The following is a 21286-nucleotide window of genomic DNA, read 5'->3' on the forward strand; positions in this document are numbered from 1 at the left end:
TAGTATATATTCATGTTGAAGATTTCCAGAATTACTGACAAATATCACTTTGTTGACAAAACTTTATTTTCAAAAAGGTCCCCACCATATCAAGCAATTTTTTCTCCGGCAAGAGGAGCAGCCAGAATAGTAAAATGTGAAGAAAAGCTCTTCACTGGGAGCCAGTGACTGCAAGTCTATAGTGATTCACTTTAACTTGGTTTGCTAGAAATCTGGCTGGAAAATCTTAATTCTATTCTTGTTTTGCTGGCAGCTTCCAACTTTTGACAAAAAGTTGTGCAATGCTGCCTGTTACAGATGGAGAGGAAGTGTCCTTTTCAAAAGGATGCAGCATAACAAACTATCTTGGCTAGGATTAAACCACTTCTTAACTAGTGCTTGCAGATGCAGCAGATTCTCTTATGGTCCTTTCAATTTAACACTACTTCAATCTTAGTTTGTTTTCCCACCCCACCCTCAACTTAACCAAGGTGCCTGGATTGCTTCTGAACTGGTATATAAAACAGGTCAGTGGATAAAACTTTACCTATATATTTAGAGAGAGGAAGGGTATTTACATATATGAAGAATCCCAGTAACATATGAAACACCCTCTTAATTTTGATCTCTACTTAACTTGGGAAAGAGCCAGTAGTAGGGGTCTTTACCAGCAGTTCTCAACCCGCAGCCCAATTAACACGCAGCTGCAGCCCAGCTCAGCTGTGTACTAAAAGCCATGGGCTCGGGGTCAGGGCTGCCGGCTGCTGCCTGACGGGCTCAGACTGCCACCTGGCGGGATCCAGGTCCTGGCTGCCCCATTGGCCCCACATGGTGGGGTCCAGGTCAGGGTCCCTGCTCCCTGCCTGGCTCTCCACCCAGAGACCGCTCCACAGAGTGGGGCCAGGAGCGGAACGAGCTGGGCATAGGGGTTTGTGTGGGAGGTTAGCTTGGGGGCACTGTGGTTCTCAACCTGTGGCCCAGGTAACACTTTGTGGGCCACATATGTAGCCCACAATAATAAATAGGTTGAGAACCACTGGTCTTTACTGAAACCCTAAATAGGCTTCCAGATCTATTTTATTAATTTTTTCTAGCCAGTCATCTATATTTCTTTTTTCCTCCAGGATACTCAAGTACAAATTATTAACTGTTCCCAGAGACTTGTTCTTAGTGGAAGCTGAAGATGGGGTGTCCACAACTGAGCACTAATTTTTCTATGTGAGGCAATTTTCTGGATACATGGGTCAGATTTGACTACTGTCACCCCTTTTTGACCTGAGTAATTAGCCAAAGTTCAGGGCCCTGCAGGCTGTTTCCTTTAGGAAGAGAAACCGATGCAAGTCATGTATTCAATCCAATCCTATTTACAGAAAAAGTAAGAAGTCCTGTTTCCCTGAACACAGGAGGAATCTAACAGAAGAGGGTTTTTTGCTCAGCTCCTAACTTCTTTTAACCAACACAGTGCCTAGAGGCGCAGCTTTTACCGCAGACATGCTACCAGTTCTTCCATGACTATGGTGCTTCATTTCCGCCAGTCAATGCCCTAGCCTCTGTGTTTGGTGTATCAGTCCCCTGGGAAATCCCTTGGGCCACATGGTTCAGCTTCTCCTCAAGCTTTGCCATATGCCTGCATTTTGGGCGGTACTCATTGTTTCAGCTACCTGGTTGTATAAAATAGCTTAATGGGCTTTTTACATTTATCATGAATGAATTATGAATGCTACCCCATCCCCTAATTGCAACAAGGTTTAACCCAGCCCTTTACACAAGGACACAAAATAGAATTAACAAGGGTTACTCTCCAACCTGACCACATTGCCAGACTTCCTAGTGCCATCTTCTACCTAAACCATTTAAATATCATTTGACAGTTTACTCTGTAATTTACATGATGGATCTTTACCTGAAAAAGTGGTCTAACAGAAACTTGAGGGGGAATTAAATTTAAAAGGGCACAGAGGATGTTACCAAAAAATACAAGTACAGTAAAGATTCAACTTTTTACTGTTGTGGACACTTCCCTTCTTTCGTCTGTGTAACTGCAGCACAACTTCTCAATGTGCCCAAGTGACTAAGAAGGATTAGCTATGATAAGAATTTAAGAATGCCCATACTGGGTCAGACCATCAATAGTCCACCTAGCCTAGCACCTGTCTCTGATAGTGGCCAGTGCCACATGCTTCTCAAAGTTGGTAACAGCTAATAATTTAGATCCCATCATTTTGTCTGTATGTATGCTTAGGATTCTCTTTTCCCAGTGTGCATTACTTTGCACTTATCAACACTGAATTTCATCTGCCATTTGGTTGCCCAGTCACCCAATTTTGAGATCCTTTTATAACTCATCACAATTAGCTTTGGACTCAGCTAGTCTGCAAGTTTTGCCTCCTCGCTGTTTACCCTTTCTCCAGATCATTTCTGGATACATTGAACAGATCCTTGGGGAACCTCTCTATTTATATCTCTCCATTGTGAAACCAGATCATTTATTCCTACCCTTTGTTTCTTTTCCTTTAACCAGTTATTGATCCATGAGAGAACATTACCTCTTACTCCATGACTGCTTACTTTGCTTAAGAGTCTTTGGGAAGGGACCTTGTCAAAAGTTTTCTGAAAGTCTAAGTACACTATATCCACTGGATCACTTTGTCCACATGGTTGCTGACTCCCTCAAAGAATGCTAGTAGATTGGTGAGGCAAAATTTCCCCTTGTAAAAGTCATGTTGACTCTTCCTCAACTTATCGTGTTCATCTACGTATCTGATGATGATTTTGCTCTTTACTACAATTTCAACCAAATTTGCCTGGTAATGATGTTAGGCTTACTATCCTGTAATTGCTTAGATCACCTCTGGCACAGAGACTAGTTTAGGCAATAGGTTACATGCATCCTATGAAGTGAGCTGTAGCTCATGAAAGCTTATGCTCAAATTGTTAGTCTCTAAGGTGCCACAAGTCCTCCTTTTCTTTATACCACAGTTAGTAGTTCTGCAATTTCATATTTGAGTTCCTTCAGAACTCTTGAGTGAATACCATGTGGTCCTGGTGACTTACTACTGTTTGATTTATCAATTTGTTCCAAAACCTTCTCCATCTCCTGAGGATAGTTCCTCAGATTTACAACCTAAAAATAGCAGCTTTGGTGTGCGGGCTCTTCTGATCAGCTGACAATCCACCATTGGAAAAAAACTTACAAAGTGAAGGAATTAGTTTATCATTGATTGAAAGATTCAAACCAAGTTCTGATATCTTCCTCAAAAAAGCACAAAGAACACAAAAACCTTAAAGGCTACAAAAGCCTTTGACTATCAAAGCATCCTGGCTTTTTATAAACCATCAACCTCAGGAAGCACGTTCAGTCTTATGTTTGTATAGTGCAAAGCGTAATGGGGACCCTACACCTAATGGGAGTTTCTGGAGGCATCATAATGTTGACCTTCATAGCATGATTCATGGGCCACCTTTTGAATGGGCAACTGAAAAGTGGGACCTAATATGCATTACTTTTGAAGGATGACTCTGGGTTTTCCTGGAGATTTAGTGATGTTAGGTTTTAGAATATCTAAGGTGCACTGAACAGCAGGTATGCCTGTTTTTATAGATTTAAGAATAATAAATGAAAGTACTTAAATTTCATGTCTCTGATGTAACACCTTTTGATTAGCAAGCAGAAATATCAAAATCCAGCTATGTTTTACAGTCTGAAGAAATAAAATCATCCTTCCATAAACAAGGTTCTACATCCCAACCTGTTCAGCACTTAGGTTTCCTAAGCACTTATTCATTATGGAGATGACTAAGACATAATGCTACATTCTACAGGAACTATATCTGAAGCCCAGTGTAACTTCAGCCAGCCAGCACTACGTACTAGATAACTTAGTACTTCTTTTCTCTAAGAACCATGCAATACTTCTATTCTGCATTTTTCACTGGCTTCAGACTTGTATCTTGGGACAATTTATCGTGTTGGGTTTAATATATTAATCTCTTGGCAGTTGGGTCCCTAACTACCAATAGCGTCACCTCATTTTATTCTGAGTGTCAGCATTTGCTTAGGCACCGGAACAAATTCCAGATTTCAATGTGATGGCTATTTTCCCTTTCTGTGAAGGAAGGATTTTGCTCCAGCTGATTTATATTAATCATGTTTATTTTTGTAGTTTATAAGGACCAAGTTACTTTTTGGCAGAAGGCAAGGCTTGTGAAGGCGTCTTTAATTGAGCACATGCATTGAAAGGGTGGTCTTAAAGATGCAGGGTTTAGGTTCCTTCATTAGGTTTTACATTGAATTTATCTAGGTTTGTTTTTGTTTGTTTTACTTTTTTTAAAAAAAAAAAAAAAGATTTATACTGTTGTGCTTGAGACATAATTAAGTCTAAAAAGCATTTTAGCACTTGCCCCTGTTGAATGAGTCACTAGCCCTGGTGTTAGTCTCCCATTTGCCATCAGCTTCTACAAAACCTAATGTCAACATTACTTTTGTAGTCCTTATGGTTGCCAGAGAGTTCTTGTGAAGCCAAGTGTAAATTAGCATAGGTTATTTCACTCAGTCGGTGGTCAACTCCCATGCCTCTACATCGGCTCCAGTTTTTTCAAACATTAGCAGAGGAAAACAAGAGATTGTTCACTACCACTCCTGTTAGTAGCACCCAAAGAAAGCTAATTTCTTATCCTAGTGCTGATAATTAATTCTAACAGCCAACATTATTAAACTCTTTCAGTCTAGTATTTGTTTCTTTTTAGTAGCTTATGATGAATAAACTGTTTCAAATCTATGTGTATGAAGCTTTTGCTTAACAGAATATACATCTTTATTCAAATTGGTGTAACAAATCCTCTTTTGGATTTTCTATGTATTTACTCTGACTCCATGCTTAACACGCCAAAACAGTTAACCTGACTCCTTTATAGATTTACAAGAGTTATCAGAGCACTAGGTTAAAATATGGGAGTACACAAAAATACGTCCTCCCAAACACTGAACAAGGGATGCCATAAGTACTTTTACAGTGCTGAACAGCACGCCAATTAGCTTCAAAACAATCTCATCTTTCTTCCTTGCTATCCCATTGCCTCACACTGCATAACCGATCTTATTTAGTTGTTCTGGACGCACGAGGGACATTCTTCCTTGGCCCACATGAAGGTTGTTACTTTACTATTTGTTACTGCAGTAAATGGGTGTAAACGTATTCAAGCCCCCATTGTAACATACCTTTTAACAAGGTACTTTATCACAGTATTTTGGACATGAAGTGTGAAACAAGAAGTCCTAATTTTTAACAGGTCTGTTTAGTGCAGTAAGTGGGAATGACAATTCAGTGTTTATTATGCCATCCTTTAATAGCTGGTGCTCCTCCTATGTTCAAGTGGCTGTAGCTCTCACAGGACAGCAAGAAGCATCATCATCAGAAGTGGCAGAGAACTCAGCTCTGCAAGCATCAATGCAGTCTGGGAAAGCTCCTGCCTACCAAAAGCCCTGAAAGATGTGTGTGCAGAAAAGGGGATAAGCTTTAGAAAGCAAGCTACAAATCAAAAACAGAGATCTGTTAATGGCAAGCAATCAGAAGGCAGGAGCACAGCCCTTACTGGATACTACAGAAGCAATGAAACTGCAAGCCTTGAGAGACAGCCTGCAGTTTAAACAAGAACAAAAACAGGCAGTTTAACAAAAAAAAACAAAAAACCTTCAAGTCCTACAGGGATGCAGACAGCAGCCATCCACTCCTGCTCCCTTCAAAATCATGGTTTGCTCCCTTGCTTCACTCCCCACCCCACAACTAGCCGGCTTCCCTCCCGCTCATATCCTACAATGGCAGGCAAGTCGAAGAGCTGGAATTTAAGAGATGGTCATTTCTGTCAAATTACATGGCACAAACATGGTTTGTTGCTTCTTGGCAAAAAGAGTGTATTGTGGCTATTTGTGTGGCCACAATTCTTGATTCAAGTCCTTGCACTTACACTTCTTAAGTCAGTGCAGCTCATCTGAAGGCTAGTTTAGATCAGGGTTTCTCAACCTGTGGGTCAGGATATGTTTCAAATGGTTGCGTGGCAGCTCCCATCCCACAGGGCTGGCTGGGCCTGCCTCCTTGTTTCAGCACTGCAGCCTCTGGCGTCCCAGTGCTGCTCAGGTCTGGCCCAGCCATCATGACGATGGGAGTCTGGGTACGACAAATCTGAGCGAATGGCACTGCATTCCAATGAGCCCGGTCACAACTCCACTCTCACAAATTTGGTCCAGCCAGAGGGGTGGGGCCAAACCTGAGAGGCACTGCAACCCTGGAATTGCAACACTCAGATCAGAGAGCCAAGGCCAGCCAGCCCCACAGCACAGAAGCTGCCACTGTGGGGTGAGTGCTGGGCAGGACCCAACCCCCTCAGGGGACAGGACCCGACTGAAACCACCCCAGGGCCTCTACCCCCAGACTATTTACTGGGTCATGACAGGCAATAGACATTTACAAATGGGTCCTAAGCCCTAAAAGCTTGAGAACCACTGGTCTAAACCAGTGGTCTCCAAAGTGAGGTGTGCGCAAAACCATCCATGAGGGTGCGTGGCAGGAGGAGTGCTCCTGGACCTGTGATTCTTTGGCGGCAGGCCGGCGGCAGCTCGGCTCTCCCCACTCCATCTTCGGTGGCATGCCGACGGCAGCTTTTTTTTTTTTTTTTTTTTTTGCTTCCCCAGAGCTGGCCCTGGAGGTGTGCGATTTAAAAAGTTTGGAGACCCCTGGTCTAGACTTTGTTAATACAAATACACCAGCAAGGCCCCCTAGTGGAGACTCTGCATATACCAGCAAAAGAAGTTCTTTAGCTGGTGTAATTCATCCACTTTCCCAAATGACCATCTGTGCCAATGAAAGGACTCTTTAGTGTAAGCTGTTTCTTCATGGGGATTTTTCCAGCACAGCTGTATGTGAGGAGCATGTGATTTTTTTCCCACATCTCTGACAAAGCTACGCTGGCAAAACAGTAGTATAGACCTGCCCTGATATTTTACAGCACCAGAGAATTAAAAATGCGCAGTCCTAGTGTAAATCTAGAAATACTTATGTTTGTGTTTTGCTGTTAAGATTTGCCCCCACCCCTCCACTAGCTAAGTGATTAGTTTCCCACAACAGCAGTATACTTCTGGAATTAGATTCAGCTTTGCAGATGCTCACGCATACTACTTTGCCAGCAACCTACTTTTGTCTTTTCCTGTGTCATTAGAAATAATTTAAGTTGAATAGTATCAAATCCCTCCCCAGGCTAATGGATATTAGTTGATATTATTGTAGAAGAGAGAGTTTGCTATTTAAAAAAAAAAAACTCCCTGGACACTCAATAACAGACTTTAAAAAGTGGCAATTCTTCAACAAAAAAAAAAACTTCAAAAACAGACTTCAATGAGAAACTGCAGAACTGGAATAAATTTGCAAAGTGGACACTTTGGACTGAATAAAGACAGAGTAGCTGGGTCACTACAAAAAGTAGTTTTCCCTCCATTGTTACTCACACCTTCTTGCCAACTGTTGGGAATGGGCAACATCCACCTTGATTGAATTGGCCTCATTAGCACTGACCCCCCACTTGGTAAGGCAACTCCCATCTTTTCATGTGCTGTACACACTGCTTTCTGTTATTTTTCACTCCATGCATCTTATGAAGTGGGTTTTAGCCCATGAAAGCTTATGCCTAATAAATTTGTTAGTCTCTACGGTGCTACAAGGACTCCTCGTTGTTTTTGCTCATACAGACTAACACAGCTACCACTCTGAAACCTTTCACTATTTACATAATTAGTAAGCCACAGTTTAATATATCTATTTAAGATTGAAGTTTGAAAGTAGCATAACAAAAAAAAATATATATACGAATTATTTTACCTACTACACAATTTTTCCCCACGTTTTCCCCTGTTCCCCACATATAATCTGAGAGAAAACACCTTAAATTTATTTTCAGCGGGGTCTTGGAAAGCTTCTAGAAACACCATCCACATATACACTTATCAGAAACATAATAAAGCAGAACAATTTAATATGTTTCTACATGATATTTCTGGTAAACTACAAATAATTATTTCAGAAGGAATGAAAGTGGCATCCTTTTGGTAGTCATGACTCGTGAGATACTTAGGAATGCAAAATCCATTTTCTCTCCCAGACAGATTTTAATGGGCTCTTTACAGTATTGAAATTAAGTCATATCCTGATTTCAAACCTGGACAGCTCACCTGATCAGTTGGTAGGCAGCTTCTTTTAAAGTCAGTGAATCAATCCATTCAAATTACAATGTTTTTATACACAATTTCTCTCTTTATTGGGCCAGTGTATGGCAAGGGCAGTATCTTATCTTTATAGATTACTAAGAGTGTTGTTGCAGGTTCTTATTTTAGTGTGTTGCTCCCAAGCGTCTTGGAGAGAAGCTGATGCAACTTGGTACTTCTTGAGCTAAGCACACCCATGTTCACATTTGTCCAAAAAACATTTTCAGTCTTCCAATTTTCCATATGCTGGTTGAGGGAGACTGACACTCCCAATACCTGCTATTTATATGCACCAGCATGGTGACTTACTATTCTGAAATCACAGGCACACCATTTGTCCATTCATTCCAGACAGCAAACATCAACTGGCATTTTAGTCTATCTAATATAAAGTGCATCCATTTCTTAAAACAAAATTAACTTCAAGCTTTATTTTTGCACTTTCCTGGACTCTTGCCTTGCACAAAAAAAGAAAGCATAGAGTCAATTATAGTAAAACTCTTAAATGAATTAAATGGTACCACAGAATCTCTATGGACAGAAATTCTACACATGAATAAAAAGTGTGTAGCAGTAAGAATATACTTACACTACTGACCAGGATGGTGACAATGACTGTGAAATGCTCCAAGAGACTAGATTTCAAGAGTAGCAGCCGTGTTAGTCTGTATCCGCAAAAAGAACAGGAGTACTTGGGGCACCTTAGAGATTAAGTCTCTGAGGTGCCCCAAGTACTCCTGTTCTTTTTGAGAGACTAGAGAGGCTACAAAAACAGAAAACTCAGTAATAATGGAGAATTTCAGCTATCCGCATATTGACTGGGAACACGTCATCATGGAATGCAGAGATAAAATTTCTAGATACCATTAATCACTGCTTCTTGGAGCAATTAGTCCTGTAACCCACAAGGGGAGAGCAATTTTTGTTTAGTTTCAAGTGACACACAGGATCTGCTCCGAGCGGTGAATATAGCTGAACCGCTTTGTAATATCGACTATAATGTAATTAAATTTTAAATCCTTGTGGGGGGGAAATATCAAAGAAACTCACCACAGTAGCATTAAACTTCAAAGGAACTACACAAAAATGGAGAGGTTAGTTAAACGGAAGTTAAAATAAGTCACAAGAGTGAAATGGCTGAAAGGGTCATGGGAACTTTTAAAAAATACTATAATAGAGGCTCAAACTATATGTATGCAACAACAACAAAAAAAAAAAAAGTAGTAAGAGAAGCAAAAAATGCCACCATGCCTAAACAGAGTAGCAAAAAGACATCCTTTAAAAATTGGAAGTCAAATCCTACAGAGGAAAATAGAAAGAAACATACACTGGCAAATCAAGGGTTAAAGTATAATTAGGCAGGCCACAAAAGAATTGTAAGAGCAACTAGCAAAAGACAAAAACCAACGGCAAAAAATTATTTAAGTAAATCAGAAGCGGGAAGCCTGATGATTGTCCAGCGGTCCCTGATTATTTGAGGTCCTAAAGAAACACGCAAAGAAGACAAGGCTGTTGCAGAAAATCTAAATGAATTCTTTTTATTTGTCTTCACTGCAGAGGTTGTGAGGAAGATTCCCACGCTTGAGCTATTATTTTAGGTGACAAATCTGATGAACTATCCCAAATGGAGCTGTCGATAGAGGAGGTTTTGGAACAAACCAATAAATTTAAGAGTAATAAGTCACCAGGACCAGGTGTTATTTACCCAAGAGTTCTGAAGGAACTCAAACATGAAATTGCAGAATTACTAAACCTGTGGTATGTAACCTATTGCTTCAATCAGCCTCTGTACCTGATAACTGGATGGTAGTTAATGTGACACTGATTTTTAAAGAAGGCTCCAGGAGGTGACCCTGGCAATTACAGGCCAGTAAGCCCAGTTTCAGTACCAGGAATATTAGCTAAAACCATAATAAAGAATAGAATGATCAGACACATAGATGAACACAATACACTGGGGAACAATCAGTCAACACAGCCATTGTAAAGGGGAATTATACCTCATCAATCTATTGGAGTTCTTTGAGGGAGTCAACAAATGTGTGGACAAGGATGAGCCAGTGGCTATAGTATACTTGAACTTTCCGAAAACCTTTGATAAGGTCCCTCTCCAAAGGCTCTTAAGCAAACTAAGCAGTCATGGGAGAAGAAGGAAAGTCCTTTCACTGATGAGTAACTGGTTAAAAAAAATAGAAAACAAAGGGTAGGAACGAATGATCAGTTTTCACAGTGGACAGAGATAAATAGCTGGTTCCAGCACAGATCCTTGGGGGATCCTATGCTTTTCAACATATTCATAAATGATCTGGAAAAAGGGGGAAACAATGGAGGTGATAAAGTCTGCAGACTATACAAAAATTACTCAAGATAGTTAAGTCTAAAGTTGATTCTAAAGAGTACAAAAGGATCTCACAAAACTGGGTGACTGGGCAAAAAAATGGCAGATGAAACTCAATGTTGATAAATGCAAAGTAATGCACGTTGGAAAAGAATCCCAACTACACATAAAAATTATGTGTAAATCAGCTGCTAACATTCAAGAAAGATCTTGGAATCGTGGTGGTTAGTTCTCTAAAAAACATCTGCTCAATGTGCACTAGCAGTCAAAAAAAGAGAACAGAATGTTAGGAACCATTAGGAAAGGGACAGATAAAACGACAAAAAAATATAATGTCACTATATAAATCCTTGGTACGCCCACACCTTTAATATTGCATGTGGCTCTAGTCATCATATCTCAAAGATGCATTAGATTTAGAAAAAGTATAGAGAAGGGCAACAAAAATTATTAGGGGTATGGAACAGTTTTCATATGAAGAGAGATTTAAAAAAAAAAAAAAAAAACTATTCAGATGGGAAAATAGACAACCAATGAGAATATGGTTGAGGTCTATAAAACGTTGTGGAGAAAGTGGATAAGGAAACATTATTCACCCCTTCGCATAACACACAAACCAGAGATCACCCAATGAAATTATCAGGCAGCAGGTTTAAAACAAATAAAAGGAAGTACTTCTTCACACAATGCACAGTCAACCTGCGGAACTCATGGCCAGGAAACGTAGCGAAGACCAAAAGTATAACTGGGTTCAAAAAAAGAATTAGATAAGTTCATGGAGGATAGGTCCATCAGTGGCTATTTGCCAAGATGGTCAGAAATGCAACCCCATGCTCTGGGTGTCTCTAAACCTCTGACTGCCAGAATCTGGGATTGGACGACAGGGAATGGATCACTCAATGAATTGCCCTGTTCTATTTGCTCCCGCTGAAGTATGTGGCATTGACCATTGTTAGAAAACAGAACACTAGGCTGGATGGACCATTGGTCTGTCCCAATATGGCCATTCTTATGTTCTTACATCAAGCAACCACTTTGTTTTGAAAAGGTTTGTGTGACCTTAAGATGTTCCAGGCAATACTTGCACATAACAGCCACCTGACATCCCAGACAGCCTGCAGGATCCAACTGAAAGAAGGCCCCACTGAAATAGCTACTACTGTATTGTAAGGTCAGGCAGCATTTTTCTCTTTAAAAGATTGACAAAGGATTCCTAGCTTGATTTTGTCTGTTTGTTTTTGGTCTGTCATGCCAAGTAGTCCATGCAACCAAATGCACAATGAAGGTTTCCTACATCTTTCGAGCCCCATATTTCCTTTGCAGCCTTATAGTAAGTCTACGGTTTCAGAGTAGCAGCCGTGTTAGTCTATATTCGCAAAAAGAAAAGGAGTACTTGTGGCACCTTAGAGACTAACAAATTTATTAGAGCATAAGCTTTCGTGAGCTACAGCTCACTTCATCGGATGCATTCGATGAAGTGAGCTGTAGCTCACGAAAGCTTATGCTCTAATAAATTTGTTAGTCTCTAAGGTGCCACAAGTACTCCTTTTCTTTTTGAGTAAGTCTACGCTGCAACAAAAAACCCACAGCACCGAGTCTCAGAGCTTGGCTCAGCTGACTCGGGTGGCTCAGCCTGCAGGGCTAAAAATTGCCGTATAGACGTTTTGGGTCTGGCTGAAGCCCAGGCTCCAAAACACTCTGATGCACTGTGTTGAAAGCCCTAGCACAGGCACGTTTCCAGCATTGAAAGGGGTGCACAGATAGACTGAACAGGGCTAACGGTACACTTCACCCCTCAACTCTAGCAGCAGAAAACAGGGTATGCCTTCTCGGATGGTTTTGTCAAGTGCTGACCTAGCTGAAGTGGGCAAGTTCAAGAAAGGAAATAATTTTAAAAAGTTATCACTTTCTTTTTCATGTTGAACTGTACATATTAGTACTGAGTGGTCTCAGCTACTCAGAACAAAGATTATTGGCACAAATATTGTAAGCTACCTTTCGGCTGAAACAAGTACACAGCAGGCAAATCCACGTCCTTAGATTCGCTCTTGTCCTCAAAACTCTATGTCCATAAATATTATGGATGTCTCAACATCTCTTTCATTTTGTTATCAGTCTTTTCTTCAGTTGGAAGCAGAATTCGCACTAGTCATTGAACTGTTGTGACTAGGAACAATTAGCCCTCTCACCATTAGCTTAGAACAACCTGGACAAACACCTCCATCTTCATGGTGGTTAGCCCTGCACGTAGTTATCTTTTAAACAGTAGACATTAGCTAGCTAGCTACAGGATGCATTAAGTAGACCAGTGGCTCTCAACCTTTCCAGACTACTGTATCCCTTTCAGAAGTCCGATTTGTCTTGAGTACCCCCAAGTTTCACCTCACTTAAAAATTATTTGCTTACAAAATCAGACAAGAATACAATAAGAATACAAAAGTGTCTCAGTACACTATTATTGAAAAATTGCGTATTTTCTCATTTGACCATGTAATTATAAAATAAATCAATTGGAATAAAAGTACTGTATTTATATTTCTGCGTATAGTATATAGAGCAGTATAAACAAGCCATTGTCGGTGTAACATTTGAGTTTGTATTGACTTTGCTAGTGCTTTTTATGTAGCCTCTTATAAAGCAAGGAAAATATCTAGAGTTGATGTACCCCCGAAAGACCTCTGCATACCCCCAGGGATACATGTACCCCTGGTTGAGAACCACTGATGTAGACAACCAAAGAGTATTAGCGGTTTAGAGTAGGGCCTACTATTATCCTTATTATACTATTTTGATTAACTTTACCTACTTCGTTAGGCTTCTTGGGGAATAATTAAATGTCACTTGTATCACTTCTTCAATCCATCATATAGCCTAATAATTCATTTATTGCTCTGGACACTTATAACTAAAGTACTCAGTGATATGAACCAACTTCTTGACATCATTAGCCCAAAGCTTTTTCAGAAACAGAGTTCAGCATCCTGGACATTCACCTAAAGCCTTGATAATTCAATGAGCACAAGAGCTTACTTTTACTGATGCAGTCCTATTTTAAACACTATTAAAAATTAAATGCAAAATGGCCTACGAAGTTAACCACAGGTAGAAGCTCTTTATTAGGAACTGATTTATCTTAGCTCTTTTTTTAAAAAAAAAAAAAAATCCACTGCACATCTCAGTTTCTATCACTGATTTAATATTTAATAAAAGGGGTCAATGCTCACCAACTTAATAAAGTTATGCATGTCACTTCCAATATACACATCACTGCATAGATCCACACAACTTTAGCAGCAGTTAAGCAAACAGGACTATTTTATCATGATTCTTTTACCTGCCCCCCCTCACATAATTCAAACACTAATCTCCTGTTGCTCAGAATTTTATTCCATCAGTTTACATGTAAACCCTACTTGTGTTGCAGTGCTCTAATTTTTATTAACTGTTGGATACTTGTAATTCCATGCAAGTTCCGGAAGTTTAATGGTGAGCTATAACTATATAACATTATAGTTATAACATATCTTAAAAGGTTATCCAATGGTCTTCAAATCCTTTTTCTAATTACGATTGAGACAGAATGCAAGGGTAAAGATTGTGGTCTGGTCTACACTAAAATGTTAATTTGACCCATCTACATCACTCAGGGATGTGAAAAATCCACACCTGAGTGCCATTGTTAAGCCGACCTAACCTCTGTTGATATTGCAACTGCTTCTCAGGGATTGACAGTGTCTACACTGAAGCGCTACAGTGGCTCTGCCATCGCACAGGTGCAGCGTTGCAGCTGTGCCGCTGTAGCGTTTTTAGCGTAGATAAGTCCTATGTTCTCTGTTCATGCGTTTAAGGAGAAACTTGACAAGCTTATTGCATTTTAATTCTTTCATGTCCAATTTCTGAAAGTGACACTAACAGGCCCCTTCCTCATCTCAACAACAATAATTTAAATAAGAGCCTTAAACCAACATATGCTGTTTCCAGTAAGTCTTGCTGCCGTGTACTGGTTGACAAGTTCCAATGCAAAATGCAAGAGTTGTAGCTACCAAAGTTCTTTAGATTAACATTTGTCACAAAAATATTTCAGTCTTTGCCTCAACTCGCTTCCACTTATGGCTTAAAAGTAGAAAATGTACTTAAGTCTCCTGAAGCCATCAACTAAATTTTGCAGTATGACCTTTCCAAAAGTAGCTTGATGTCCTTACTATAATGAGATTAGTGAAACGCTACATTTTGTAAAACGCAGACTTTAAGATATACTAGTGAATTTCCCCCTCCTCCCCCCATGGATGTTTGTTTGCCCCTCTCCATCTTAGAGCCCAGTATTCCCATCTCACAGAAAAAACTGCAGGAGGGCAAAGACACTAACCAGAGACACTTGAATTTCACTGGCACAGAGCAGCATCATGTTCCCCCTACACTTCCAATCAAAAATTCTTCAAACTAACAACTTATTCCATATAGCTTTTCACATGGAGAACCTATTCCCAGGCACCCACCAAAAAAAAAAAAAAAAACAAAACAAAAAAAAAACAAACACAATTCACATCAGTGATTTATTAAATATTTTTGCAGTAGTGTACTGTAGGCCACACCTTCAGCAACAGAGTTCCTTCATCAGAGCTAAAGACAAAACAAAGCATTGCACTTGTCCTCCACCCCAGCCCCTAAGCACCCACAGGTTTATATCCCATAATTCAACCGTTTTGCCAGATTCATTGATGGTATTTTAAGTATAAATGAAAAAAAAAAATCAATGCTATATTAAATCAACACTTCCATGCCAAAATAAAGTATTTTACGTCAATGATACAGAGAACAAAATGTGTTGTGTCCTTCAGAATATTTTGGTTCACAATGTCAACAGTTCTTGCAAGTGTTAAGTTTAACATTTGTAGTTGTTTATAACCAAAGTCTTACACAAAGCTTTGCAATTCCTAGGCTACGTTAACTGGGCTCACCACTCTCTGTGTATTTGACAGAAGTCATCTAATATTCTCCCCAATTCTGCAATTTCTATAATCCAGCTGAATTGCATTAGAAACAGCTGTTTAATATTGCATTTTAAGATTCTCAACCAACAGAAAGTCATTTGTTAGGCAGAAAAGTACAAATACTGTTTCCTGTTGCTCAAGAGATTGACTAGTCATCTTCAAAAAGAAAAGGAGTACTTGCAGCACCTTAGATACTAACAAATTTATATGAGCATAAACTTTCGTGAGCTACAGCTCACTTCATTGGACGCTGTAGCTCACGAAAGCTTATGCTCAAATAAATTTGTTAGTCTCTAAGGTGCCGCAAGTACTCCTTTTCTTTTTGTGGATACAGACTAACACGGCTGCTACTCTGAAACTAGTCATCTTGGTAGTCACCCAAGGTGATATGTCCAGTAAAGCAATTCCCTCAAGACAGATACAGACACTAAATTTTCAACTGATTCAGTGTTCAATGACATCCTCATATTCAGACCACCCACTCACTGTCTGAGGTTCTCAAAACTTTAATTCAAGATGGATTTTTTCCATTTTTTAATTTCCCAGAGTAACATTTCATATTCTCTTGTGTGTACCATCTCTCCTACTGATCACTTACCAATTTATGTTTCTTTTGTTGTGGATACATTCATTAGCATTTAAGTTCCAGCCAAGACACCAAAATTCTTCACCCTATAACTTCAATTCATAGATTTCAAGGCCAGAAGGGACCTCAGTGATCATCCTGTCTGACCTACTGATTAACAAAGGCCAAAGAATTTTCCCCAAAATAATTCCTAGGGTAGACCTTTGTGAAAATCATCCAATCTTGATTGAAAAAACTGTCAGTGAGGGAGAATCCACAAACCTAAGTATGTTGCTCCAATGGTCAATTTACACCTTATTTCCAGTCTGGAAATGTCTAGCTTCAACTACAAGCCACTGGATTATGTTACACCTTTCTCTTCTAGATCTAGAGCCCATTATTATATATTTGTTTCCCATGTAAGTACTTATGGACTGTAATCAAGTCACCCCTTATTCTGCTCTTTGTTAAACTAAATAGATTGAGCTCCTTGAGTCTATCTTTCTTGTGGCTCTTCTCTGAACACCTAGTTTATCAACATCCTTCTTCAGTTGTGGACACTAGAACTTGACACGCTCTTCTAGTAGCGATCACAGCTGTGCCAAATACAGAGGTAAAATAACCCCTCTACCACCTGAGATTCCTGTTTATTCAGCCCAGGATCACATTAGCCCTTCTGGCCACCATAGCCCCATATTTCTGCCCATTTAAGCAAGAATAGAATCTGGATCAAAGTTAAACTGAGTAGTGAGAATTCTATCAGACTCCATTAAATTGTACATCTTTAAGTTTACTGATGAAAATTTTTCTGCTCCTGTGTGATTTCACTCAAAGTAATATGCCTATTTTTAAGATAAGACTTAGCTTAAAAACTGGACTGCAGAAAAGCTTTGCCACCTCTGTGCTGCACAACAGACAAAATGGACCACTTTAAATTAAGATGGGCACAATGTTCTTGGGAATAGCTTTTTGGATTTTTTTTTTAAATGCTTTGTTCCCTGTTTACAGTCCTCTAAGCAATCTTAATAAAAATCTCAATTTTAATAATTGCATTCACCCCTTTGTTACTATAGCAGTTACAGTGTTGCTGACACTTATTTGCAAAGTCTGGGGGAAATGAATATTTTGTCTTCTATGAAGTGTGCAATCAAAATGCTTAACTTCATGCCTAAAGCTAAGCAACACCCTTTAAGTGTTTTGGTTATTGGTTGGCCACAGCATGACCCTGGCCTATATATTATATATTTAAGAATGCATTCCCTTCCACCTCACCCCCAACTTTGAGTACATGGATATAATGATCCTGTCTCTGTCCCATAATGGGAAGCACTGACATGCTTTGAAGAGATTTTTTTCTACTTTGCCAGGAGAATGAAGCTCTGACCTGGAGCATGAGGTAAAAATGGAAGTAGGGGAATACATGCATATACACTCTCTCCCCGTCCACAGCAGAGCCATCGGTAAACAAAGTTAAAAAGCCAACACATACTAATTTCTTTGCCACAGGTAAACAGAAGGGTGTTCAAAACATTAGTTTCAGTCGCTTGTGGATTCCAATTCATCAAGACTTCAGTAGCAACACACCTTCTTTGTTGACGAGACTACAAACAAGTGAGATCCTTTGAGTTTGTTAGACCAAACAGAATACTTTGTCCTTTTCATTTGTCTAGTGGAGTAAGACTATTAATGCTGTTATTTTCAGTAACTGGGGAAAATCTGCCACAGGTCATCTAGTGCAGCTGACTACTTCTAGGGCTGTCAACCTTCCATACTGCAAAAGCTATCACATGAAGTGTGCCTCACTGCGGACACACTAATAGATTTCCACTTCGGCTGTTAAAAAGCATGTATAATTTTGCTGTCATTGTAGGAGCCTGCCTAACACAGGGAGCAAGAGGGCAATCTCATTCTCACAAGAAAACTCACTCTGCACAAATGCTATTATCCTCATGGACTTTTCAGGTATTTGTGCATTGGTCAACTTGTTTTGAGCCTATTTCTAAAAGAGCCACAGACGCTCCAGATAAGACTCAATGTCACTACTTACATCGCCTATCCGTGCAAATCCCTAGGGCAAAGATGAGGTCTCTTTCAGACTGCACTTCTTCCCCCCCCACACAACCTTATCAACCGGAAAGAACCAATTCTTTACCGAGTGCTGGTCATTCACACATACACAGGCAGCCTCCCTCATGGCATTTGCTTAGCTATCCCACGGATAAAGTCGAATTCTTACACACCTAACCCGGACTCCCCTTCATCTTTCCAGCGGTGAGTCTGCATTTTCCTTTCCAGCCCACTCCTTTTGTGGGCATCCAGATGAAACAAGTAACCAAGGCTGATGTCCTCGCTATCTCCTCCTCCGGCCTGTTGGCTGGGGCATGATGAGGGGGGAGAGAATCGCCAGAAGAGGGGAGCTGCAGCTGATGTTCTGGGGGAGAGTAACCCCAGCCGGAGCCTCCTCCCTGCCGCCGCCGCCCAGAATCTGGGGAGCGGTGTTGAGCCTCGGCCCCTGTTTATTCATTCGCCTTGTAGTCAGCAGGCAGCCCTTCCCCCTCCGCCGGCCCCAGCGGCAGCCGCAGCAGGCAAGTGGTGGGTGCCCCCCGGGGGCCCCAATCCCTTCCGAGGCGCACTCTCTGTTACTGGGGAGTTAATGCCTCCGGCAGCAAAGCTGCCATCGCCCCATCACAGCTTGCGCCGCAGAGCGCGCGTTATTCCGCAGCTCCCTGGAGCGCAACTGACTAGGTACCGAGGGGAGATACTGAGGGAGGAAGAGGCGGACTCCATTTTTATCCTAGCAGCCTGTCAACAAGCTCCCCCCACTTTTCCCCTCCCCAGTCTCCAACGCACAGCGAGGCTTTCCAGCTCAGCGGCAAGCCAGCAGCACATGAGGAGCAGCAGCAGCAGCAGCCCGGCTCCTTCCACTGCTCCTCCTTCGTGCAGGCAGGGAAATCCCTTAACGTTTTCACTTCCCGCTGCAAACACGGTTTTGAAATTTCCCCTCTTCCACCCCTCTCCCTAATCAGCGTCTAGAAATGCAGCCCAGGCACGCTGGAGTTGCATTGCTATTTATAATCGCGCCATCCACACCCTACAGACATAGCAAACGTCACCACATTATGTGCAAATTTAATCTTTACGTTAGCAGGAGCCTCGAACATGCCTCCGGTTTTCCCCCTTACATCCATGAACTGCTCGTATGCCTTCCCCACCATTTGCAGGGACTTTCTCCCGTCCCAAAAGTTCAGCAGTGACATACGATGCAGGGGGTTAACCCCTCAGCTGGCCACGGTAGAAAGTCCTTTCGTGTCTGGCGTCAAATGCTACTTTAAGGTTCTGCCTCCAAGTGCAAGTGACATGTGTTTTCTTAACTAACGTCATAAATACTTACACCTGTCACCAGCCGAGCCACAATCTGCTACATCACAAAACCACGGCCCTAATGCTTATTGAACTAGGCCGGTCTCCACAATTTCAGATGCACATTTATTTCTGATTGCGTCCCAACTTTTGTAAGTAACTAGTATGCCGACTGAGGTTTGTTAGTTCACCATTAGTGACTGAGATATCACCCCGGTAATTTTCTTCCAATATCGGAGTGAAGTGAAAAGCAGCATGGTCGTAGTCAAAGGTCATAACTTACTGTTGCGACCGTTGTGTATGGATCGTCCCCTTCTTATTATTCATGGGGGTTGGAAGAGAAGCTTTTTTTTTTTTTTTTACTATCATTCTTCAACAGTTAACTATGACAAAGGCTGTAATTCAGATTTCTCCCTGTGACATGCCCCATAGTAAGCTCTGCCATTTACACGGACGTATACCTTAATAATAGGGAGCACACAACTGTCTCCTTAAAAAGAGACATCCTAAGACTCAGGATTGCAGTCATGTATAAAAATGGATACCGTAAAACGTATGCAATCCTCTACACACCAATGCATCTGTGGATCTCTTACATCCCTCCCCCTCGATACACGACTATAAATGCAAAGGATTCAGAGGGTGTTGCTTTCTTAGGGAGGGAAAGAAAAGCCTCCCCCAATAAGCTACCAGCTTACATTTCTCACAAAGCCAGCTCCCAAGCAGCGAATCGCTCCCACTCCCTCTTGGGGGGAGGAAAGAGAAAAGAGACTTTTCACCACCTCCTCCAAGCTGGTGCAAATCGTGGCCTCCCAGTCCGCCTCCCCCCCCCCATCAAAATCTCTCCTGTCCCAAGGAAACAAGTACACTCACCGGATCGGAAAAACGCCACGATGTCTGCAGAGTCTTTGGCCGCCTCCTCAGCCCCTTCCCCGGCGTTGCTGCTGCTGCTCGTGGAGGTGGTGGTAGTGGAGCTGCTCATGGCTGCTGCGTGCAGTGGCGGCTCCTCCAGACAAGATCCCCCCCACCACCACCACCCTGATCCACTCACTGCTCCCCCGCTGGTGCCTGGGAAGAGGAAGGTGTGTCTATGTTTTGTCTTCAGGTCCCGACTTCACCTTCTAGCAGCCGCCAACGCGGAAATCCAGGCGACAGAGTAATGCACCGAGGTGGGGGTGGCTGCCAGTGGCAACAATAAATAGAGGAACATGAAGGTATGCGTGCAATTGCAGCTCTACGGGAGTCCCCCCTTCACCCTCCTGCAGCCACCTAGGGGGCTGTGTGTGAACGCACAGATCCAATGCATGCGGGCAAGAGGCAGGGGGAGCAGAAGCAGAGACAATTGCAGGAGGAAGGGGGTGGGTGCCTGGAGGGCGATTGCAATCAGTGCAGCAGGAAGCTGGTGGGAGGGGAAACCGGGGCGCTGCAGCCTCTTCAGGGATCAGGAGCAGCAGCTGCCAGAGCAGCGGTGGTGTCCGCAGCAGCCGCCATCCTCCATCTTGGTTTCAAGTGGGGCGGGCGGGGGAGAGGGGATCAGGGAAGAGAATCCCCGCCCAGGCCACAAGGGCGCAAGAAAAAAGGGGAGAGAGCGGAGGGGGAAGCCTCGGCGATCTCCGGCTCGCTCCGTCCCTGCTCGGCCCGGGGCGGCTTCTCATTGGCTGCCCGCGGGGGGCGAGCGCCGGGCTGCCCGAGGCCGGACACCCCCTGCCCGGGGAGAGAAACCCCGCAGCGAGCCCGGGAGGGGCGCCGTCGCCCCCGGCTCTGTCCGTCCGGCGGGGAGGGGCCCGCTTGCGAGCCTAGCA

At 42.0% G+C, this 21286-nt stretch overlaps 1 protein-coding gene across 1 annotated transcript in view; it reads right to left on the reverse strand.

Moving 5' to 3' along the window:
• The window catches only part of TRIO (trio Rho guanine nucleotide exchange factor), a 404237-nt gene extending 382951 nt beyond the window's left edge, over nt 1-21286 (reverse strand). Inside the window, 1 exon segment of the mRNA XM_038392902.2 lies at nt 20358-21286. Coding sequence (XP_038248830.1) covers nt 20358-20466 — 109 coding nt within the window. The 5' untranslated portion in view covers nt 20467-21286.

This window comes from Dermochelys coriacea, chromosome 2, assembly GCF_009764565.3.
Source record: "Dermochelys coriacea isolate rDerCor1 chromosome 2, rDerCor1.pri.v4, whole genome shotgun sequence".
Taxonomy (NCBI): domain Eukaryota; kingdom Metazoa; phylum Chordata; order Testudines; family Dermochelyidae; genus Dermochelys; species Dermochelys coriacea.